Consider the following 25,727-nt stretch of genomic DNA (forward strand, 5'->3'; position numbering starts at 1 on the left):
AGTGGATCTTCCTCTGTTTTTCTTTGATCTGTATCCCTATGACTTACAACTATTATACTACTATAACAATTATACTTACAACATGGTGGTGATATAATTTGAGTATCTGATATAATTTAGGACCCCCCCCCCCCACTTTGAAAATAATCAAGAAATATGAGCTTCAAGATTGCTTTAAAAAATAATACAACCGCTCCAGTGTTACATTCTTTTAGAAAAAAGCTATTCTAAATGAATAGTAATAAAAAGATACAAATAGATAACATCAACAAATTAGTTTCCTACTTGGCAATACAATTTACTTTCTTTAAATTTTTTAATGGGAAAAGCTGTAGAAAATATGAAAATAAAATACAGATTTTAAATCATTTTATTGTAGAAATATCTGTACATAATTCTATAAGTTTATAAAGTACAATATTTAAACTTATGTTCAATTAATTGCTGTCATATTTCCGGAAACGAAATTGCTGTAATAATACAAAATGAATGTAAGTTTAAAAGAAATAATATCGAATAGTTTTTTATTTGTACATTATGAATCCTCTACATGTTAGATAAAAATCTAAAATAAAAGTGTTTCAGTAAAAATACAGATTTTATCAAAAAGTGACTAACCACCACTCGCTGAATTTTATTTTTATATACCATTTCAAAAACAATTTACAATATTTTCTCCATAAAAATGCAACTCAATAAGTTGTGTTTAAAAATAATTTTTTTTATTTTGACCCAAACAATGAAATTAATGCACAGGTTTACAGTTTGTGGATTAAAAAATAGTAAAATTATATTTCGTGGATTGCGTACTGTAACAGTAAGTAAGTAACAGAAAATTTACAGTTTTGAGGTAACACAGAAAAACAATTGTAGAATTTTAAAAAATCAGCAGGTCTGTGCCACAACAGTACAAGTTGCGCCGCACAAATTTAGATGAACCCACTGTACTGGTTAATTTTTATACCAATTAATATTATTATTTTGAAATAATAATTAACAAAAATGTCTAACCATAACCAGTTTTATAGTTTTTGGTTTCACTATCTGAAGCACCAGCAAATAATAGGTATACTTTTAAGTTTTAGCATTTAAGACTTTGTTTCAGAACTATCTATTGGGATAGGTAACTAAAAAAAAATCCAAACAATTTGTGTTATTTATTTAGTTATAGTACTCAATCCACGGTTTGAAAAAAAAAACTTTTATATAAAAAATTTACTTACTTTCCTAACAACATGCTGCAGGTGCCACAGTTAGCTTAGATACTGTAAGAAGAAGGCTAATAAAGTATTGTTGGACTAAAGCCATATCGCCCTGCCACTAGACAGTTTTAACTCACAAACGAGTTTTTACACTATTTTACTTTTCATTTAGCGAGCCATAAGCACAATTTCAACGGCATAACTGTGTTTACTGCAAAAATCTAGTATTTTTTTAATAAATGCATTGGGTGGCAACTGTACATTTTAGTAAGTATGTTGTAACAATATTACACGATTCTGTATGTTGACGCCCTGAGAATTTTTACAAATCTTACTTTAAATATTTATCCACAAAATATATTGTATACATAAGATAAGACAAAACTTAAATAAACTTTGATGTCAGTAACTGCCAATTTTATAAAAAAAAATGGGTCCACTAATATCATTTGTTTGGTCATTTGTTGTGGACCAAATTTATTGTCCGGCAATGTATTGTAAAAACAAAAGCAAATTGAAAAGAACGAAAGATTCGCGTATGTTTTCAACAAGTTCAGTTATTATAAAAAAACTTTTATTTAATTTGCTCTGTTTCTTTGTCTGTCTCCACAAAATTTTGCGAGTCAAATTTAAGACAGTTTCTGTCGTCCGAACAAGCTGAAATTTTGCATACATAATTAATTCCCGTGACAATACAATAATGTTTGCTATAATCAATAATTTATAAACAATTGTCAATATCTCAGCCCCTAATTGAACTAGGAAGATGGACCCAACTCCATGCGATAGAACAGAAAAATCGCTAGGGTTTGTAAAGGTAAATCCAACACCCTATTCCCTACAGAGATATTACGAGATGAAATTTCAACATCACTGTTTGAGACAGATTCAATTCTATTCAATAAATCAAAATTATTATTTGTGTTTGAAATGTAAAGAATTTCACAAAACAGAATAAATTAAATAGAAAAAAGACTAAAAAGCAAAAAATAAAAATATATAAAAAAATTTTTTTAAAAAATACCTGCACTTTTATTTAAAAAAAAATACTAAAAAGTAAAAAATAAGAAAAACATTTTTGCTTACAGCTTAAGTTTTTAAAATTAATAAAAGCTTTGGGGGCAGTCAACTAACCAAAGTAATTGTGTAATACTTGTTTACGCTACGTACTTCAAGACTAATCAAATTTAATCAAATTTGAATATGCCAGCAGTGTGCGTTTAATAAAATAAAAATTATCTTTTTGGTACAAGAAGGTATGTCTCAAAGACGTGTATCTATACTTTTGGGCATACCAAGGACTACCATTTCAAAGGACAAAGGTAAAAAGTAGCAAGGAGCATCGAGCATTCTGTCAACATGACAAATGTTAATCAAAATTCTGAAACCAGGTTAGAAAAATAAAGAATAATTTACACTTTTAATCTGTAAGGGAAGTTGTGTGGACGAAATTCACTGTCCATCACTGTACGTTGTCTCTTGTCATTCACAAATTAATTTAAAAATTTTGTCGGAGAGCATTATTATTGGACTTTACAAAAAAGATTTTATATTTTATAATGTATGTATGCAGACACCGTGAGAATTAATGTCGTAGATTGAATATAGAATATCGATTTAAATAAATATTTATTTAATAAATAAAACTATTTGGAGATGTTAGTAAAGTTTAGCATATTGATATTTGTGAGTCATATGTGACACACATACATGCAGTTTGCTCAAAATATAATAACCATCGATAAATTATTATTTATTATAAATTTTCATTCTGTTTTACTTTTTCTTGCATATATCAATTAACGTAAGTTGACCTTTTCTTTACATTTACAACTTCTCCAAATTGTATAAAATACATGACATAAGTAACAATATTTGCAACCATCTGAAAAGATAATTTATTTTAAATTAAAGTAAATATGAACCCATAAAACCCACCCAACAAACAAATTTGCAATTCAAAGGAAAAAGTCCATACACCATAAAATTTAATTTATTTGAATTTAGACTATATAAAGTCTCCTGAAAGTTACGAAATATTTATTCTTGTCATTTTTCTTAAATACTCTACCTACCTGTTTATAAACACATCGAAAATAACGTATGTTTAGAATACTTTCTAGTTCGCTGCTTAGTAATTTGTCCTAAAAAAAAACTTGAAAAATATAACATAAGTGTATTAGGATAAAAATACCTTAACTATTATTTTATCTAAATAAAATATTATCGTAAAATCGGAAATCGATATTAAAATGATCCAAATTAAAAAATTAAGAATTGTTGATAAAAAAATTTTAGCTTCGCCTCCAAAAATTACTCTTGTATGATAGTATATACCAGTTGTAGTAATAAACAAATCAATTATAATTTTTATGAAAATATAAAACTGGAAGTCCTTTTTGATTAAAAAAAACACATGCCTCAAAACATGATACAATTTCAAAATTTCTTTGCTACTGTAGTCACTAATATGTCTCATGGCCTCTATAAAGAATAAAATTGCTTCATACTGCTTTTTCAAAATTATTAAAAAAGCAATTATAAACAATTCAAAAATGAAATGATAACTCCAGGAAAGAAAATATATGATTGTGTTTAATTTTTCATTGGGATTGTTAATACAATCCAAAACACAACAAAAAATCGTCATCCCATACTCAGTCAATACAATTTTAAAAATTTGTAATCTTACATGTCTATGATAAGATAACTTCTTTTTGGTTATTTTAAAAATAATTCTATCTAAAGTTACAAACTTTGCCATTAAATATTTAATTCTTTTTCGTTTACAGTGCGAAAACACAATAATAAAAATATTTTCACAGAAAACCAATGCCAACTCAAAAAGCTCAACATTCACATGCAACTCATTATTGCTACCAATATACACAGTTTTGACAGAAAATACAAATAACAGGAAAAACCCAATTATCCCTGTAAGATATATTTGGGACTGTCGACTTGCAAATATTTTGCTTTGCAAATTGAAATCATTTTTTAAACAATATACAGGCAAAGCTGTATATTTCCAAAATACAAATATGACGGAAACGATATCAGAAATATTTTTAGGAGGCATAGTTCTAACAAGAATCACAAAAAAAACCTTTAACATTTTAACTTTTTCTTGCGTAATTACACAAAACTGGTCTGCATCCCTTGGGATTTAATTTTGTTAATAGCTAGTATAATGTCTATAAATAAAACGATTATTGTTCTATATGAGAAGTGATTATACAGGCTGTCTGGAAAATCGCGCACCTCCAACAAGCGAAATGTTAAATAAAATCTCTCCCTCCACATAACAAGTAATAAACAAGCATGAGTTTTGCAGACAAAATGTTAGCATTTCAACCAAATTGACTCTATATTCTATTATCACGTATCCATCAGTATTATAAACATTTTCCAAACCAAGAAATAACAGAACTGCGAAAAGTATTATTCCAATAAAGAAGGTTTAAAGAAGCATTTTTAAAATAACTATATTTGTATATCTATAACCACAATAACTAAAACTTATACAACAAAAAAAAAAAGTTTTATCTGACTCCTAAATTGATTTGTACATTTTTTCTTAAGTAATCTCTAAAATTATAATAAATAAATGTATGTATAATATATTTATGTACATACGCACGATCCCACTCCTCCCAACATCTGTTTTTGTTACTTTTTTCTTTTTCTACCAGATAAAATTATAAAAACCTAAAAAATCTTCTAAACTGGCAAGAATTGTCCACACAAATCATAAAAATAAGTTAGTTACATATCAAATTAAACATTAAATCTAAACAATTAAAAGGTTTTGAAAAAAAACATTCTCAATGAATTGAAATAATGTCACCAAACTTAACCACCAAACATCAAAAACGTTTTTTGTTAAAAAAATTATCGACAACTTCATGTAACTTCAATAATTTGATTGTCACATTGTTTAAACCTTACATTATTTATTTTGTTTTTATTTTGTTAGACAATTAATTACACAGTTTTTCTACTTTATTTTTCTAAATTATATTTGTATTGCAATGATTTTAGAATAAAAATTTCCAAGTTTCCAGTTTGTACGTTTTTTACAATTGCTTTTCGTTTATTGCAACATACAATAAATAACAAACACGAATTTTGTAGAAACAATGTTAATAATTCAGTGAAATTCACACTACGAGTAGGTATTTTCAATTAATACAAAATCGACCATTGCTATTAAAAAAACTATTCCTAGGAAAAAAGTTTTCAGATTTGCGCTTAATTACTATATGCCACGTATGGTAAACAGCAAAAGCAGTGTATTGCCACATAGGAGTAATTGGTGCAGTTGTTTGACTTATTAGATTCTTTGACTGTATTATTATTTATTATTGAAGAGATATTATATAATAGAATTTTAGTCAACTTTATTTTCAACTTTATTATTTTTGCAATTTGTACCTACGTCAATAAGTAGCAACATATATGAAAAAGAAAAACTTTTTCATATCAGAGCAAATAATTTCCAGACATTTCAATTTTAATTCTCCATTTTGTGTTTCTTGTCCTTGAAATATGATAACCTGATAAGATAACCATCTTCTACGTTATCAGATTTCAATTTTATTTTTCCTTGAATTATTGAAAAACACTTATTAATACATCTGATAAATTATAGAAAAATTCTCTAGCTAGAGTATTTATTTGTAAGCAAACTTATTGACACATACAAAATTATCTTAATGTAAATTATGTAACATGGTTTTCTACTACTTTTGATAAACACACTTATGATTACCTGATAATAATCTAATAATAATAATTACGTCTACTTAATTTAGCTTGAAAGCACTCTCAAAATAACGTAATTTATAAGTAAATGTATAACCACTAATTTCAATAATTAAAACATATACAACAAAAGAAACTTTGAATTTTATTGTTAATTAACAACTGACTTAAATTGGTTTGCACGTTTTTAAGTAATTCCTAAAATTGTAATAAATATATAATGTAGGTTCCCACTCCTCCCAACATCTGTTAGAATTTTGTTATTTAAAGCTAAAAGAGATTTTAAACTCACCCATTGAACAACAGTACCATTTAATGGAAAAAAGCCGCATACCATAAAATGTAAATTATTATTGTGATGGTACAAACTGTGAAGAATTTGCTAAAAATTGACAAAACAATAAGCAAAGTCCCAAATAAAATTATCAATCGTTTACCGTTTTATACGGTATAAATTTGTTGTTACTGTTATTTCCTAAAATATTATTAAGTATATGACGTTTACTTAATTTGTCCTAAAAGTTTATCCTATTAGAGTAAAAATGTTTTTTGACAAACCTGTTGTATTATAGTTTCGTAAATAATTGCAGTTGTGAAGTCTTCAGCTACAGTAAGAAGTAGCCAAATCGCAATGACCAAATATAACAAACTATTCTGGTGTGTTTGTGTTAAAACAATTTGGATAAAAAAGAAAACTCCTGTGGCACTCATACTTAGATCCATTAAAGTTTTTATTAGTATATAATTTTGAAAAGCTTTCTTTATCAATGTTACAATTCTGCGTAAAAATAAATGCATTTCGATGATTTTTTTAATTCTCTTATAATTCATGTAATTCCGCTTATTATTTTCTAAATAGAGATTGAAAATTTGGTATTGCTTTCTTAAAATAATAAGATACAAAGTTATGATTAACTGTGAATGAAACTGGAAGCACCAAGTTGAGTAATACACTACGATATTTACGCTATCTTCAGGTCTTATAAATAATTCTACTACTGTAGGAATAATAACCATTGCATATTTTGTAACAGCAAATAGTAAAGTTGTCTTTTTGATATTATTGTAGTAACTTATTTTCCTCTCTGTAAGGTTTTCCAACAATTTTTCGCTAGATAATAATTCAAAAGGGACATTTCCAATGTCTTCCTTATTTCTATGACAGAAGAGTATAATCGCAATATCATACAAAAAACGTATACAAAGCTCGAATGATGCAATATCTAAATGCATTTCGCCTTCATCATTCACAAATGATGTTCGCAAATAAGGCCACATTATACCCAAAAATACCAAAATTCCCAGGAAATACGTGTATGAGTTTACACTAATAAATTTTCTTTCATTAGAGCCCGCGATACCTTGGAGTTTGTAAATTGGTAGCGAAGTAAACTTCCAAGCTGTAAATAGTGGAGAAATGATATCGCAAATATCTTTAAAATTTTCCATTATGTTTTGAAAATACTATGACAATAAATAAAAGAAATAAGTGAAAGTTTTGATCAATTGTATGCAATCATAATATGTAACATGTAAACAATAAATATATTAATTTAAGTGACTAATAATATTATTGATTAATGGATAAAATAACGAAGTGTTACGTTTGGTATTTTTACAAACGATAGTCATGAAAAGTCAGTTAATTGCCTCATTTTCCACACTGTTTTTTGTGTGTAAATGTTTTGGTTTAACTTCTTATTCATTGAGAAAAAATAATGATTTTAAGCGTAGTACAAAAGATAAATTCTTAAACATATTTGTGTTATCACTAACATTGTTTGCAATAAGTTCAAAGATTAGTAGTTGTCACAGTAAGTTTGATAAATATGGCCACGTTTCATCACACATTTCGCGAATTATGCGTTATATTTATCTGTTAGTATTGATTGGTACGATATTTGCAAAACAAACAAAAATTGTTAAATTATTTAATAAAATGTTGCAATTAGAAAAACTAATTTTCACAATAACTGATAAACAGTTTGAAAGTAATAAATTAACACGAAATTTAAGATACTTTTTCATTATCCACTATATAAATATATTCATTCTTATTATTCTGAATTTTCCTCTTATTTACATTGTAGGTGTCTCGCTCTTTATCTGTTGTTGTAGATTTATTTTTACTTCTGTAATTCAAGTGACTGCAGAAGGCTTAGTGTTTTACTTTATTAATGCAAGTTCACATTTAATAAACCATTTAAACACTAATTGTAAACAATTTGCAATAAGACACAAAATTATTAAATGTTATCAAATTTCTTTTGAATTAAAAACAAAAATTGAAGAAATTGTTGGCTTTTATATTTTTGTTAAAATCACACATATTGTAATTGAAGTAGCAACCATGATTTATTCATTTTGTGAAGACATTCATGTTGATTATTACTCCCAAAAAAATATTCTTTTTGTGCTAAATGGTTATTGGATGGTTCAAATTATATTTCAAATAATGTTTTTAACTTATTCAGTTACACATTTTTGTAATAAAGTATATTTCAACAATTTATAAATATAAACTTAACTGTGTTTTTGAAGGTTGCAAATATAGTTGATTTATTTGAAGATATTACAACCAATAATGACAACGAAAATGATAATAATGTAAAAAGATTCTTCCTACAGGTTTACACATTACCCCAAAAATTTACAGCACACGGATTATTTGTTCTTGATTGGTCACTACTTTATTTTGTAGGTACATACATACTGACATTTTTAATTACAATTTAATTTCTAGATGACTGGATCAGTTACCTCGCATTTGATTTATTTGATACAATTTAAACAAACATCAAGTTAAAAAATTACTCGGCTCTTTCTTGATTTATTCACTCTTAAATGCAAGTTACTAGAAAATTTACATAACAATATAGTGTTGTAGGATGAATCAGGTCTTGTGTGCTTGGATTGGATTTTGGGATAAACAGTTTCTGCAGTACAAATGCCATAGGACAGGCTCCTGTCACTTTGTATTAAACTTGGGAGTGATATCAGCAATTAAACTTGGTATTAAAGATTAAAAATTTGGTATTGCTTTTTTAAAATAATAAGATACAAAGTTATGATTAACTGTGAATGAAACTGGAAGCACCAAGTTGAGTAATACATTACGATATTTACGTTATCTTCAGGTCTTATAAACAATTCTATTACTGTACTATTGTATATTTTGTAACAGCAAATAGTAAAATTGTCTTTTTGATACTATTATAGTAATTTATTTTTTCTCTGTAAGATTGTCCAACAATTTTTCGCTAAATAATAATTCAAAAGAGATATTTTTAATGTCTTCCTTGATTCTATGACAGAAGAGAATAATTCCCAATATCATACAAGAAACGTATACAAAGCTCGAATGATGAAATATCTAAATGCATTTCGCCTTCATCATTTACAAATGATGTTCGCAAATAAGGCCACATTATACCCAAAAATACTAAAATTCCCAAAAAAAAAGTTGTATGATTTTACACTAAAAAATGTTCTTTTTTAGAATCCCCAATACTATAGAATTTGTAAATTGGTAGCGAAGTGAACTTCCAAGCTGTAAATACTGTAGAAATGATATCGCAAATATCTTTAAAATTTTCCATTATGTTTTGAAAATACTATGAAAATAAATAAAAGAAATAAGTGAAAGTTTTGATCAACTGTATGCAAGCACTAACATTGTTTGCAATAAGTTCAAAGATTAGTAGTTGTTACAGTAAGTTTGATAAATATGGGAACGTTTCATCACACATTTCGCGAATAATGCGTTATATTTATCTTTTAGTATTGATTGGTACGATATTTGCAAAACAAACAAAAATTGTTAAATTATTTAACAAAATGTTGCAATTAGAAAAGCTAATTTTCAAAATAACTGATAAACAGTTCAACAGTAAAAAATTAACACGAAATTTAAGATACTTTTTCATTACACATTGTATAAATACGTTCATTTTAATAATTCTGAATTTTCCTCTTATTTACGTTGTAGGTGTCTCGCTTTTTATCTGTCGTTTTAGATTTATTTTCATTTTTGCAATACAAGTGACTGCAGAAAGCCTAGTGTTTTACTTTATTAACGCAAGTTCACATTTAATAAACCATTTAAATACTAATTGTAAACAATTTGTAATAAGATACAAAATTATTAAATGTTATCAAATTTATTTTGAATTAAAAACCAAAATTGAAGATATTGTTGGCTTTTATATTTTTGTTAAAATCACTCATATTGTAATTGAAGTAGCAACTATAATTTATTCATTTTGTGAAGACATTCATGTTGATTATTACCCCCAAAAAAATATTCTTATAATACTTTTTGTGCTACCTGGTTATTGGATGATCCAAATTATATTTCAAATAATTTTTTTAATTTATTCAGTTACACATTTTTGTAATAAAGTATATTTCAACAATTTATAAATTTAAACTTAACTGTGTTTTAAAGGTTGCAAAAACAGTTGATTTATTTGAAGATATTACAACCAATAATGGCAACGAAAATGATAATGATGTAAAAAGATTCTTCCTGCAGGTTTACACATTACCCCAAAAATTTACAGCACACGGATTATTTGTTCTTGATTAGTCACTACTTTATTTTGTAGGTACAAACTAACATTTTTAATAACAGTTTAATTTCTAGATAACAGGATCCAGTTATTTCGCACCTGATTAATCTGATACAATTTAAACAAACATCAAGTTGAAAAATTACTTGACCATTTCTTGTGCTATTCACTCCTGAAATGCAAGTTACTTGAAAATTTACATAACAATGTAGTGTTGTAGGATGAATTAGGTCATGTGTGCTTGGATTGGATTTTGGGATAATAGAGTTTCTGCAGTACAAATGCAATAGGACAGGCTCCTGTCACTTTGTGTTAAACTTGGGAGTGATATCAGCAATTAAACTTGGCACGAGCACTATGTAATATATTATACTATCGGAAACAATTTAAAAAAATTATAGCTTAATTAACGGAGCTTTCATTTTCGTTTACCAATAATACGCCGCCGTATTGCGGGTTGTCTATAATAAATTTCATTTGTACATAAATATTTTATTTGAAATTAGGTAATGGATCTGAAGTCTGAATAATAAAATAATGTGAAATGTTTTAAATTTTAATACATTATGCCCTTAATGTTAAATGCGGCGATGTAAAAACGTGTCAGAATAGAGTCCCCATTTTGCATTCTGTTCTCATTTTAATCTCTCCGAATACCAATGTGACGAGCTTTTGTCTAAGTATGCAAGTTGATGGTTCCTGAGAGACACAGCAATGCTCCTTTGTAACATTCCGCCGTTTTATTTCCACTCATATTGCCATCTCACCAACGTTTAATTTTTGCTCGTAGGTAATTTAAACACGAGATGAGTGAAAAATGAAAAAACCTTTACAACACGACAAGAAAATGAATTTTTAACGTTTTAATAACAAACATTCCTGCGTGGCGCTTTTATTAAAATAAGTCGATAACAATTTTGAATATCTTACTCTGTTATGATACTTTATCGGCAAAGGCGTCGTAATAATACGTTGAGTCAACAAGTTTCCGGTCAAATATTTGAAATGTGTATGAATCGGATTGTCGGTCCCTTCCCCTGGAGACATGCACTCTGTTAATATTAGCCAAATCGGTATATTCATCGTTCCCCTAGATCTAGCTGTATTTGTAATTCAACACCGCGCACATACTTGGTCGGGATTTCTTGACGCACCCTCTCTATTTTCAAAAGCCATTTACTTCATAGTTTAGATTCTCGAGCTTTTATCATATTCTCCCGGTTTGTGTTATCTTCAATATCCACACTGGGCCCTTATTAAGCTTTTCTATGCCTTCCTTGCATTTTCCTTATTGGATTACCTTAATTCAATATCGATATAACAAAGACCTTACTTGATTGCATTCCCTAGTATCTCGCCTGTAATGTATGGCAAAGTGTCGGCAAACTTTCGCGATTGTTAAAATGGTCTTTGATAAATCGACTAAACTAGAAATGCATTTCTTCTACGGTGACTACAAACCTCCAACCAACAGAAGGACAATCTAAAAACGAGGTTTAAACCGCAGACAAGGACTCTTTGATTAAGACTTATAACAAAAAAGGGTGCATCCCTACAGAGGGAAAAGCGGCTTTATTTATGACCAGATGTTCTGATACCAAACCTCTAAATCTTGGACCCAGACAAGTGAAAGATTTCTGTCAAGAACTTAAATTATATTGCTTTATACTTATTGATTCCAAACACTGTAAAAAATAATAATAAAACTAAAAACCACGCATTACAAGCAAACTAACAAAAAATACAAATAAATAAGACTCAAAAATATCAAAATAAATTATTTCAGTAGTTAATCAGATAATACCGTCATGAAATAACTTTCAAATATCTTTTAATCTTAAAACACAATTAACTAAACTAAAGTTGTAAATTATAAAGCGTTTCTTTTTTCTTTCAATAGATTTTGAGAAAAGCTGGTGCAACAAAAATATTAGTAGGTACTGGAAATACAGTACGTTATCCTAAAGTGCAGGTATGTCAGAAAAACTGACAAAACTTTTTAATTTGTGTGTTAAAGAGGTAGATAACAAAGTCGAACAAATCGAAACCTTATCTGTATTGTATCTATTGACACCGATAAGAAATCAAAAAATAAATATCCAATTTTATTTCAAATAAGTCAAAAATGAGCGTTGTTGTTCGATGCATATCATTAATTTTAAATGTTGTTCTTGGGGTAAGTCTCTGGAAGTCAAATCATCAATAATTTTCCTTTCAGTTACTTTCGATTGTTGTCGCAGGATATGGAATTATTTTAATAAATAATGAAAACAAAACTCGACCTGTCAGCTCAGCTTCTTTTGGAGCTCGATTCAGTGCTCTGGGAATAGTGACATTTCTCGTGTCCTTTTTCGGCTGTTGTGGATCCATTAAAGATAATATAAAATTTTTGTCGAGTGTAAGTTAGTCGTTTAAGATTCAATTTTTGTCTCTAGTTTCTTTTTGTAGTGTTGTTTGTACGCTTGCTTTGTTGTGTTTGCGTGGGAGCACTTTCGATAAGATTATTTAATTTGCTTGAAGATTTATTCGGAATGTGGAAGACCACAGTGAAATTTATGTATATTGCGTCTCGTTGATACTATAAAATACGTTCTCCTGTATCTATTAACGTTGTAATAAAAACCTAAAGTTAAATTAAGGAAGTCGTAATTCATCCCTCTCTTTCGATTTCCTAATTCAATGTCCAAAAAGCGTCTCTTCAAATTTCCGTTTAATAATTTCGCCCAAACATACATAAAACGTAATGATTCAGAGTGTGAGAAGATCGATTTTGCATGGATACGAGACGAACATTTATTCAAAGCGAAAATCACCAAAAGGCAAATTGAATTACGGAAAGGAATTAGGACCCGAGCCTGGGTCGTTTGAGGTTACGATTATTGCTGGAACCATTCCCGTTCACTGACATACAGGATTCTTACAGACACGGGCTTATAGCGATTCTTCGGGAGTGGAAAAAATCTCACGAAAATCGACAAATCCGAATCCGAAGTAATCTACTCCCGATTTCCAGATCAGGAGAATTGTCATGTTAAGGTTTTGAAATCTCCACTTTCTGATCGAAAAAACTTGATAGTATAATTATTGACCAAACTCGGTAAGTTTTAAATGTCAGACTCGGGATTTAGCAAATAGATAGCGAGTTAGTGTGTAAACGAGGCGCAATTTTTCAGCAGCTCCTCGTATAATGCTGCTAGTTAAGCACCAAGCTGGAAACTTGCCGGCAGTTTGCGTAATAAAGAGCACGAAACTATAAAATTAATGTATGTAGAAGAGGCATTAAAGGATACAATGAAAGAAAATTGAACTTTTTCATCGAGTTTTTATATTATTTCATTAGATCTAATGTGTCTGGGTTCTAAACTATTATAAAAACGGCCACTGTTAGTGGAGTCAAAGCATTTACTGCAAAACTTTTGACCTAGTAGAACATTTCTAAATTAATTCGTACACAGACACCAGTTTGATTTCCTGAAGGCTCAAATATCAAATCAGCAAATTTTCAGTCAAAATAAAAGAAGTAAAAAAATATGACATATCAGCAGCAACTGGTCTCGCTTATATTGAGCCATAAAGCTTCAGCTTTTTCAGTTCATCTTTCACATGACGACGATAGCACGTTTTTGAGATATTATCCAATCACATATGATTCCCGTTCCAATTCTCAACGAAAATCAGACATACACCCCGTGACAGAACGAATCAACTAAGAAAAATATTACCGAGATAATAACTTATCCCACTACTATAATAAACAAAATAAGATCATGTAAATAAAGCTCGTAATGAAACTTTTAAAATATCTTTAGAGCAGTTCAGCTATAACTCTAGATTAAAAAGCAATATTTTGTTTTCAACTTTAAACTAATATAGAGATTTAAAAAATTAATATTAGAAAACATTTTTTTCAATTTTTATCCCTGTACAAAACACAACCAATACTCTTACTGCAAGACAAGACGTTTTATTAAAGTAAACTCGTTCGCATGTATGTGTGTTACGTATTTGGGAATATAATATTCCACTTTCCTAGCGTTAGATATTCACAAAACCTGATGAAAAAATCAATTTTAACTACATGTGAATACATTACTCCAAAAAATTCCAAAATTTTTTTGGTGATTCTTGAAAGGCACCTCATCAAAAAAGGGTCGTATCTAAATTTTCAAAAAACTATTTTAAAACTTTAAGTTTATAGTTTTAAGATCTTTTGGCAAATATATTTTTCGTTAAGTCAATTTATAGGTCGGATTGCATGCTTGTTATTGATGGAAACTAATGTTTTTAGTCTTTAATTCTTTTATAAAACTTTCAATTGGTCCGAGAAAACGGTTTGATGGGTCGATTTACAAATTAGCAGGGCTATGGGGGACACTGAGCTGTAAAAACACCTAAAAACATTAGTTTTACTATTTTGATTTACTAAAACAATGCAAAAACTTACTTTTTTCTCTTTTCTTTAAATCAATCTTAAAGGTGAAAAAAATATATTTTCCAAAAAATCATAAGAGGATCGATTTTATAAGACATTTATTCCAGTTTCTACACTACCCTTACATTTTCTATGCATTGACTTAACTAAAAAAAAAATTCCTACGTCCGTGGACCAAAAACAAAAACATAAAAATTTAGATTTTTTTTTCTCGCGCTATTACTTAAAATTGCCAAAAGGAAAAAATATTTACCAAAAAATCTCAAAACTAGAAACTTAAAGCTTCAAAATGTTTTTTTTTAATCTAGATACGACTCTTTGGAGTAGTATATTTAAAAACAAATGTGCACCTTTGTGTCGCTAGTTGGAGGCGTTACATCAAAAATGAAGAATTTAATGAGGGTTTGCCAGATTCGTTTATAACAAAGTATCGTTTTATCGAAATGTTCTGTAGGAAATTTAGAATCTAATAGGAATATTGGAACTCCGAAAATTAAATTGGAAATGGATCGAAATCAATTAAATTTAGAATGTAGCCTCTCATCAGGTAAAATCCGTCTGGAAATAAATTAAACACACCTCATTCAAAAACGTTTGCGAATGTAATAATTGAAGAGACGTGGGTTGCTGGGGCACATTGGTTGTCAAATTAAAATGGGAGTTTTTTGGATAACTGAAGAATAATTAAAATAACTCAATTAGGCATTGTTTTCATAAACAAAAAGACAGTGGAAACTTGAATAAGAGGAAAGTGTCCATCTCTGCAGAGTGGGCCCGTTACTGCCGTTTTGGAGTGTAAAGTTTTGACAAGCTTCGTGATTAAGCTGAAACGTTAATTAAACTCCAAGTCATGAACATGAACAGGAGGAATACTCCATGGAATTTCCTTCTGTTTCATCGCACCATTTAAACTATTCTTTGTATGCTCGCTGTGCATCCCTCTTTCCCTATATTGATTCTCACAGGTTTCCGCTTCGAAGGCTGCGAGAATTGCAATTTATAATAAAATGCACCGTTTCAGGTAAAAACTGTAAAATACAACTCTGTCAGTTAAGAAACGCCAAGTTTCGGGTGAGAATTTTCATTAAAACTTGCACGTTGTGTAAATTAAAACTTCGACGGAGCGAAATTTTTACGTTGAAAATTTTTGTTTATTTGTGGTCAAAAATTTAATCAAACTGTCCAACACTGAATTAATAGTATAGAAAATGTAGCGTGACCGCCAATAAAAACCGAGTCGGAATTAATTTTGTCTCTTAATATCAGGTTTAATTGAAACCGTTGAAAACGTTTTGACGTTTTAATTCAAAACGTAAAATTATTATGGCATATCAGTTTGAGCATCACGTATCTCCAGTATGGGCTCGCCATCCACCATCTCGGCATTCCGCTACAATATTGAATTTTAGTCATAATAAATGGGGATGAAAAGCCCGGCTTGCAGCAGGAGCCACCTGCAGGAAAACAATGAGAATTCCTGAAGAAATATCATCTTTTTATTACTTAGTAAATAATAGGCTTATTGGCTCAGATCAAAATTTATGCACCCGAATTTTCATTCGTGAATGTGTCTTTTTGTCTTTTAAAAGGCTCACCGCAAAATGAAAACGACATACGAGCTCACAAATAATAATATGAATATTAAATGTTTATTCGAAGGGTTGGTGTGTCGTCATAAAGTCGGAATCTCTTTTATGTGATCCAAATTTAATGAAGTGCTTTGACAGAACGTCTGCTTCACGGTCTTCTGATAGAATTATTTTGCATAACAATGCAAAACTGAAATTAAATCTATTTTAAAATGTTTTCTAAAGCCGCAGCTTTTAGTCCGATGAGTTCATGCAGCGACCGGAGCCCTTTTTTGAATCACAAATATCTATAAAAACTGTGGACATTCATCATTTCAAAGAATATAAGCCTTGTGTCGTTCGGCAAGTATTTTTCGGGATATTTAATAGATTTTGACAAAAATTATTCAAAATCATGTGAATATTGCCGCAAGTAGCCTTTCGAGTGTGCTTTTTGTACTTTTGACTTCAGGGTTAGGTAAGCATACTAAAAGTACCTACTCGATTTTCCTAGGTGAGTGGGGCGAAATGGGGCATTAAAAAGGTGCGGCTGTATGTTTTCTCGCTTATATCTGAAACACGGTGTGTTTTACGAAAAAAAAATGGTTATGTAAAGTTTACAAAATTTTCTATAAGACAAGCAAGCAAATATCACAAGCACTTGCAAAAGGTTTCAACGCCTGCTTGCAAATTTGAATTTGGCGCCCTCTTTTTTTATTAATAAAGTATGGGTATTCCTTTGTACAAATAAAAAATATATTCACAGAATTTTGTCAAGATTAGAGAGTAAAGAAATTTTTTATTAAATTTGGTTATCAAGAAGTGTCAATAAATCAAAGTAAAGAAATATTAATTAAAAAGTATTTAAAATATTGTTTTCTAAAGTTGTTAATAACCAAATAAGTTTTACATTGAAAATTCTATTTATTTTTCTAAATTTCATCCTATCTACAGCCCCGTTTAATCGAATTTGATAAAACCGAGGATAGAACGAATGGTGCGAAATAAAAATTCGGTTAAAGCCGAACAAAGAATTTTTATATTTTTAAGCTTTTATTTGAATGATATTTTGTAAAATGAAATATTAGATTCTGAAGAAAATTTACACTTTTAAAACTTCGCATAATTTATTTTGTTTAAAATATCAACTCAAATTATGATGAAACAACTAATACGATTTTGTAAAAAGGCATGTAATGGGAAGTAACAACATTCCAAGAAGAATTATCTTCAAATATTTTCATCAGAGTATCAAAAAGTCTACAGATATGATACCACAATTGTTTAACTGCACCTATTCTGCTAGAAAAAAATTAAAATTCTTGAAATAATTTGAAAAAGTGATATATTTTCATAGAAAACTTTAGTACTTGTCACTTGCCTCCGCCCCCCTAATTCGAGTACACAGTTTGTAATATCACCAATAGATTCAGCGCCAACAAAATTACTTCAGATGTAACCTTTTGTAAATTTATGTCTACCGGCGGTTACTGAGATAATTGAAAAAAAGATCTATTAGGTTTTTTTGTTTTTTTAGCTTAGGAATAATTTCTGAACATACATAGGTCTTTGGGAATTTTATTTTTCTTGCATCTTTTGTTGTTTGAGTAATTCATTTTTTTTTATTTATGATTTTATTAAAATTCGCTTGTCTGGCGACCCTGAAACCCTCGCTTGTGGCGGCCCTGAGCACTTGGCGCCTATTTAAAAAAAAACATTTTGTTGTCTTACTTTGCCTCATAGTTTTTAAATTCCAAGTTTACTCCAAAAGACATTGTAAAATTGTTCTACTACAAGCCTCTGCAGCACACTTCTCATATCCACCTGCAAATTCCGTGTCAATAGTCAATTAGTCACAATAGAGAGCGTAGAACACATAAAGGGCCACATTGTCATAGTGAATGGATGCAAATACGAATTAATCAATTGCCCTACATTTTTCAATTAATCGAAAGTCTCCATTGATTGGCTTCTCATATTAGGTATTATAATGGCCGACATCAAACGGACGAATCAAATCAGTGAATTAAATTTTTGAATAAATTTAAAATGCTATAGTGATTGGTTTTTAACATTATTATAATAGCCGACCTTAAACTGTCCAATCACAATGCTTTCAAATTTTACAATAATCCTTAGTTTTTTTAGAGAGTGCGATGTTTACTAGCAAATATCTCGAAAACTAAGTATTTGAGATATAAAAAACTCGAAAAGACCAAACAATTTTTTGTAACACGCACCAGTTTCTGAAAAAGCATAAGACAGCACCTTCTTATTGTCTTCCAGCCTTTTATTAGTATACTAAATTTACTCAAATACCTACCATAGCACTGTCAAAAATTTTGTATTCGCTCATGCATTCTACAACTTGTTCGATGACATAACTAATAAATGCAATGCAAAACAAAATTATAGGTAAAAGTCTGTAAGTATTTTATGTTTAAATTATTTCTTTTTGCCTATTTTTTTACTAATTATTAAACAGGTCGCATAAAGCTATAGGTAATCATATTAAAATCGGATTTAGTATAATAGGAGTCTTGCTTTTATCATAAAAACAGACTATGGGTTGCTTATACCTAAATATAAATCAAGATATAATTTTTTACACACTTTAATTTAATGATTTGTGGATGTTCTATTTTATTTTTTATTTACGTTAGTCTTATATTTGCTCATAAACATAAAGTAGAAGACCATCCAAAAAATATAACAGACTATACGAGATAAAGTTTAAAAGTTTTAGGTGAATCAACTGCAGGAATAGGTTTTTCAAATTCTCGCTATTTTATTTGTTTTTTTTTTATTATTCATCTTGGATTCATGTGACATACTAATTAAGTATTATCTGTAGTTCTGTAGAATTGATGAGAATCGAATTCTAGCGTTTTTAAAATATAAATAAATAAACCTTAAATTTCTGATTTTGTCTTATATTTGTATATTAAAGGGTTTTAACCATTGTTTGTTAAGAGAACGTATGTGACATAAATAGTTTGCTCTTTGTGTGTTTCTAACGGAAAATGTGTGTAGATTAAGTAAAATTTGCATGGAGTAGTTGAACACAAACATACCGAGGAACCAACAAGGGGAAATTACAGACGCTCTAGTCTACACGTATGCAACATATGTGGGTGGACCAACTGAGCTATTCACTAATGTCCTGCGGTTTACTAAGTGCAAGACCATGTATCAACGTTAGTTAGGACATTTAACTTGCTACACCGTCACATATAATTTCAAATAAAGCATGACGGGGAATTATGACACACCATTACCACACTTTTTGCCAGATTGTTTGTTATGTTAATAGCTTGGTTTTAATGAAAACTTTCTAAAATATATTGCCGAGGTATGGTATCCCTGTGGACGTAATATTGGATTAGCATCCACAAGAAATTTTTAATACACATAAATATTAATTTCAAACTTTTAGTGTATACTCTCTTAGTGTGATAGTGTTAATGCCTTTATCAACACAAGTCAGATTGTTCGTCCGTGACACCCTACAACCAAGGAGGATTTACTCCCAAATAATTATATTGTAACCGCGACAAATGTGATAGATTATTATGTGCTCTTGTTGTTTTAAGGGAAATTTACTAAACCCCAACGTTCTAATAACTTGAGCAACTTTTCATTAGATTCAGAGATAATTAGTCCCGTTCTATAGACCTTATACAATTTTATTAATGTCGAATGTTCAAAGAAACGTGCATCTTGATATTTCATTAATCTAACAGCTTCCCTGGGGACTTGGGGAGACAGCAAAACTGAAAAAACACGTGTTTGAGTCTTTTTCTCCACTTCATCTCTTTAATAAAAATCGGGTTTGAAATTATTTACAATATTTCCTTTCAGCGGTGGTATCTTTGACTTGTGCACACAATGGAAGCAAACTTCTTCCTAGAGCTCATATATCAACATTAAGTCGGTGTGTTTACATTTACACATCAACTGTGACCGAGATCAATCAAAGCGAATGTGCGTGCATAGATAGCAGAGGCATTCAAGCAAATTTAAGTGAACCCAAAACGGATTTGATCGGTGTCTGAATTCAGACTGAGGGGATGGACATGAATGTACGCAGAGCACGCCGATTTCACAGGGGAAATCAACCTGCACTGGTGCTGACGAAATTCACTGTAGAAACGCTCGAGGGAAAGCTCACTGGTCACTACCGTGTCTAATGTGGGTTAATGTCGTTTAATTTTAGAAGGGTTCAAGCGAACAACATCGAGTATATACAGATGCAATAATTTCCTTAAGAAAAATTTAACGTCGTGGTGTAAACTTGATGATAAGAAATTTGGATAACTGACTAAGTTTGGCTTATACAATGGAGAACAATATGGCCTGTAATATAACTTCCGTCCTGAGTTAGGGTAGCTTCATGCACATTATGATGATTGCTGACACTAAGGATAACGACCACGAGAATCACTCATGCAAGAAAAATTAATGAATTAACACCATCAAAGGAAGGCTTTATTCAAGACGTTTGTATAAATCTGCTGACTGTGAATAGTCCTTAATTGCCAAGAAAAGAGACTAAATGTGATGAAATCAGGCAGAACGAAAAGAATTTTTACTTTTTACCTCATAATTAAGCACTTTTTTAGGTGGCTACCAATAAAACGTTGTAAAAGTACATATTGTATTATATTTCCAAAATATAGAGGGTGTTCCGTCTAAATCTCACATTAGAAGTATTGGGAGTTGGAATAATCGTATTTATTTAAAAATTAGTACATAGCCATAAACCATTAAGTCGTCCTAAGTGAAAATATTTTCAAGATGGCGGCACTTTCCCTTATACCGGAAGTCGGTCTCAACTTTCTTATTTTAAATGGAAAGGTATATTTTTTACTGCCTTTTTGAATTAATCGGGTTATTTTAAGAGAGTTTTCATCAGCTTTCTCTATATCTAAATTTAGCCGTTTTTGAAATATTTGGAGTTTTTCAAAAATTTTTGGATCTGCACCTTCCAAAAAAAATTAAAATTTTAAGGTTACTTTTGTAATAATTTAAATACTCATAACTCAATTTTTTCAAATAAAATACCCCAATTTTTATTTCACTAAATAGAAGAGAATTTAATTGTGCATTAATCTGTATTAACATTCCCTATACCTAAATGTAATAATTTTCATGTTATGGACTTTTTATTAAGACTACTGAAAATTTATTACTAGCCACACCCGTTTTCACATAGTTTGCTACGGAAATCAAAAATGTCAAAATTTTCTCTAAACAAACGTTAAAGTAAATTACTATTTGACAAATAGTGCCAAAATATAAAGAATCAAAATTATGCAAACTTAATTATTATTGATAGGTTCTACCATGCGATCATTATTTAAAGCTAACAAGTGAGAAAAAATTATTTTTATTTAATAAACGACATCATAATTTTGTAATTTTGTTACACTCTCCAGAAATACAAAATAAATTAATTAAATCTTAGTTTGAGTAGCTTTGACTCTCCATATTTTGGCACTATTTGTCAAATAATAAGTCACTGTCGACGTTTATTGAGAAACAATTTTGACATTTTTGATTTCCATAGTAAACTATACGAAAACGTAATAGATTTTCGACAATCTTAACAAAAAGTCACTATAACTTAAAAATTATTAAATTGAGGTATAGAGAATGTTAATACAGATCGATGCAGAATTAAATTCTCTTCCATTTAGTAAAATAAAAATTGGGGTACTTCATTTGGAAAAATTGAGTTATGGGTATTTGAATTATTACAAAAGTAACCTTAACATTTTAGGGTTTGTTAATTTTTTTTCAAAATTTGATAACACCAAAAGAATGATCTAAGCTTTTTCTTTCAAACGCCAAAAAAAACGAATTCAAGATTTTAAAAAATAGCAGAGTTACCGATTTTTAAAGTGGAAGGTGCAGATCCAAAATTTTTTGAAAAAGTCCAAATATTTCAAAAACAGCTAAATTTTGCTATAGGGAAAGCTAATGAGAACTCTCTTACAATAACCCGATTAATCCAAAAACGCAGTAAAAAATATAGCTTTCCATTTAAAATAAGAAGTTTTATTCTCACCTGAGGATGACCACTTTGTGGTTGAAACGCGTTGTGTTTTAAATAAAAGTTTGGTGTGACGGGCTAATCATGTTTTTGTTCATAAAATATGAAAGTTGAGATCGACTTCCGGTATAACTGAAAGTGCCGCCATCTTGAAAATATTTTCATTTAGGAGGATTTAATACATTATGGCTATGTACCAATTTTCAAACAAAATATGATTATTCGAACTCCCAATAATTTTAATGTGGGGTTTAGACGAAACATCCCTGTATAATGAAAAATAATAATGGGGTTGGGTAAGTGGTTTAGATTCTTTTATCTAATGTGCACAGTAGATACTTTCTTTTCTCCTAAATATTGTTATATCAACTAAAACAGTTATGTAAACTTTGTATTTTTCTTGTGTATGTGCAAAAAAAGAATAAAGAATTTTCGTATTGCCTCTTGCATTATTTATTGGTCCTTCCATTTTCGTTCATTCCTCCCAATAAAGTAGAAATGGAAAAAGCGAGTCTGAATAACTAAAAGATTACTTTTAAAATACAATCAATTAAGCGAAAAAAACAAATACATTACCACAATATATTCATTCCGGTTGGCATGAATCATTCCACCTCCCAGCATGTATAAGGGTTTTTGTGCCTTCATCAACATAAACAAGAGTTGTTTACGAAATTTTGTTTCACTGGTAAATTCCCAATTGACGTTATAAATTTCAGCAGCAAATTGTTCAGCCTGAAAATTTTTAAAAGAGATTTTCGTTAGTGCGAACGGTCTTGTTGATATTTTTTTTAATTAGGAAAATAAGTAAAGGCTAACTCGCCTCTAAGGCTAATTAAGATTAAATACAACCCTTAAAGTTGGAAGGGTCGGTAAGAGCAAGCTCTAAATCGGAATTAGACTGTTCTAAGTGGGGCAAGTTGGTCCGATAGTGATCCGAAGCAAACATTTATGACAAACGAGTGTTACACAAAGGCACATGGAAATGTAGTTTGCGCAGGATGTTGGGAACATTAACGAGAACAAGGAGTTAACAAGCTTGGATACAAACAGAATTTCTCAAAACGAATTAAAAAATCATCGATTAGTTTACACAAACCAAAAATACAAAACTAATCTATTTTTTCGAACAAACCTCTTCTTCGATGTCGCTTGCAGGCATGAAAAATATTGCAACATGAAAAACTACAGCAGACAAGTAAACAATGCTTTTTAGTGTATCCTCGAGATTCGCCGATCTGGAAAATTATTAGATAAACAAATTGTAGGTTTCCAATTTTATAAATTATATTTACACGTATATTAAGATGTAGAGTTGCACACAAGCAGCCAGAACACTCACAAAATATTGTACAAAGAAATATTCGGAAAAAATTCGGTTCAGTTTCTTGTGACTCCTAAATAAAATTTAAGTCATTTAAAATTTATTTCCAAACTCACCTCAACAATAAATTGTGATGTTTTACACATATTATTAAATCGTTTAAACACTCTTCCATTGTTCTCAGCTCAACTTGAATTGTTTTCAGTTTCTTTTGTAACAGCAAAAATTGTATTTTAATTTCAACACACATTAAAACATACAAACAGTCAACAGCACCCACAAGATAAATAATTTCAGACAATGAAAAAAATTGCATTACAAGTACAACATGAGTCGAGTGTTTAAAATCAGGAATCCAGCATTCCAAAGGAACCTTTTTTGTGTCGTCGGCTAAAGTTGCAAGAAACATTAATGTGGCAACAGAAGCACCAAACAAAATCATCGTTTGGATGAGTCTCGTAGCAAGTACCATTTTATGGCGAAGATATTTTCCATATTTTTTACCAAACATATCGTACGACCAAAATTTCTTCCTTTCCTCAAGGAGATTTTGGATTAATTTTGAATGGTGTGTTAATATAAATTTTCGAATCGGAAGCTAGAAAAAATAATTGGATTAAAAAACAAAAAGTAGTTGTTAATATACTTGTCCAAATGAAGAAACCGATTCAAACAACTCTGCTATTTTGAATATGTCATTATCCAAGAAATGAAAATCATAAATTACCAAAACGTCCAAAAGTAAACTAAGCGGTAACAATAACCCAAGAGAAATAAACCGTTTAATTTTTGGACTTGATGGTCCCAAACCACTTCCATGCATATATTTACGACATAAGTCGAGAAAGTCTTTATTACCCGTAGAAGCCATTTGTAGATGCAAACTCGTAACTGTAATAATTTTTAATCGAAGTAGGTTTTATATAACTTTAGGTGGGGTTGATAACAGTAATTAATCTTTGATCAAAGAATTTTATTATTTAAAATTTAATAAAGGTAGGCAGAATTGAAACAGAATTTTCTCGTTACATCAATTTACTGATTATCAAAAATTGATAAAGGCGACAAAGTTATAATTTTTTAAACAGAAAATGACTAGTTGTGGTTTTAATTATAAAAATTTGACGTGAAGGCAAATTGATGTTAATCCGATTCTGGTTCAAGGAAGAAGAATGTTGTACATAATTGATGATAATAGTCGCCTTATTTGCCTGAGAAAATTTGTAATTCACAAGAATTGCACAAGAGATCAATACGGATAGAATTTACAGTATGTGTCTAATTACAGCCACTCCTTTTACATTTTTTTTGTTAAAATAAGGATCTGGAGTGAGTCGTAAATTTACATCCGTGGCGTGGATCCCAATAATCCCTGCTGTTGGCATGTTTAACACAAAACTTGTACCACATAAAGTAAAAAATAATCGGATTGCAAGCAATTCACGCGTTTTAAGTTTAAGATGTTCTCTTATCTCAAAGCAGAATAATTTGCAAGTCTCCACAGAAGCATCAACATATATAAGCAAACTGGAATATCTCGAATTGAATGCGCGTCATTCTCAAGGGTGTGATCAGGTTGAGGTTGTTCTTGATAGGGGAAGTAACAAATTGTCGCACAATACAAAGGTTCTTCGCAAGAAACGATTACCATCTGTGGTGCGGTCGGGAGCAGAAGGTCCGCCAATTTGGCCGGAAGTGTTTGAGCATCCAGTAAACAGTATGTTAATTAAGGAAAACTTATCAAATGTGGGATTCAAAACGCAAAGCTTCTTTCTTTTAGTAGATTAATGTACTGCAGTTTAATTCATCTC

At 29.8% G+C, this 25,727-nt stretch overlaps 3 protein-coding genes, 1 long non-coding RNA gene and 1 pseudogene across 4 annotated transcripts; 3 read left to right on the plus strand and 2 right to left on the minus strand.

Annotated features, from left to right (window-relative positions):
- Positions 1-354: 354 nt before the first annotated feature.
- LOC123007150 lies at positions 355-1,498 on the minus strand. Its single transcript, XR_006412851.1, has 2 exons — positions 1,224-1,498; positions 355-470 (listed from the first exon to the last, which is right to left on the minus strand). It is a non-coding gene; the product is annotated as an uncharacterized LOC123007150 (long non-coding RNA).
- A 470-nt stretch (positions 1,499-1,968) lies between these two features.
- LOC123007693 lies at positions 1,969-8,772 on the plus strand. Its single transcript, XM_044403108.1, has 4 exons — positions 1,969-2,009; positions 8,085-8,460; positions 8,508-8,663; positions 8,710-8,772. The coding sequence occupies exons 1-4, from the start codon at positions 1,969-1,971 to the stop codon at positions 8,770-8,772; spliced, it is 636 nt and encodes a 211-aa protein (XP_044259043.1).
- A 1,031-nt stretch (positions 8,773-9,803) lies between these two features.
- LOC123007694 lies at positions 9,804-10,675 on the plus strand (annotated as a pseudogene).
- Positions 10,676-12,511: 1,836 nt separating this feature from the next.
- Positions 12,512-13,165, plus strand: LOC123007874 (tetraspanin-33-like). Its single transcript, XM_044403362.1, has 3 exons — positions 12,512-12,713; positions 12,756-12,935; positions 12,986-13,165. The coding sequence occupies exons 1-3, from the start codon at positions 12,663-12,665 to the stop codon at positions 13,034-13,036; spliced, it is 282 nt and encodes a 93-aa protein (XP_044259297.1). The 5' UTR covers positions 12,512-12,662; the 3' UTR covers positions 13,037-13,165.
- Positions 13,166-22,921: 9,756 nt separating this feature from the next.
- On the minus strand, positions 22,922-24,787 carry LOC123007695 (odorant receptor 7a-like). Its single transcript, XM_044403109.1, has 6 exons — positions 24,563-24,787; positions 24,033-24,514; positions 23,888-23,989; positions 23,728-23,830; positions 23,169-23,327; positions 22,922-23,113 (listed from the first exon to the last, which is right to left on the minus strand). The coding sequence occupies exons 1-6, from the start codon at positions 24,785-24,787 to the stop codon at positions 23,042-23,044; spliced, it is 1,143 nt and encodes a 380-aa protein (XP_044259044.1). The 3' UTR covers positions 22,922-23,041.
- Between the last annotated feature and the right edge of the window lie 940 nt (positions 24,788-25,727).

The sequence above is a fragment of the Tribolium madens genome, unplaced genomic scaffold, assembly GCF_015345945.1.
Source record: "Tribolium madens isolate multiple individuals breed KSU strain unplaced genomic scaffold, Tmad_KSU_1.1 Scaffold_3;HRSCAF=73;Tcas5.2_LG2, whole genome shotgun sequence".
Lineage (NCBI taxonomy): Eukaryota > Metazoa > Arthropoda > Insecta > Coleoptera > Tenebrionidae > Tribolium > Tribolium madens.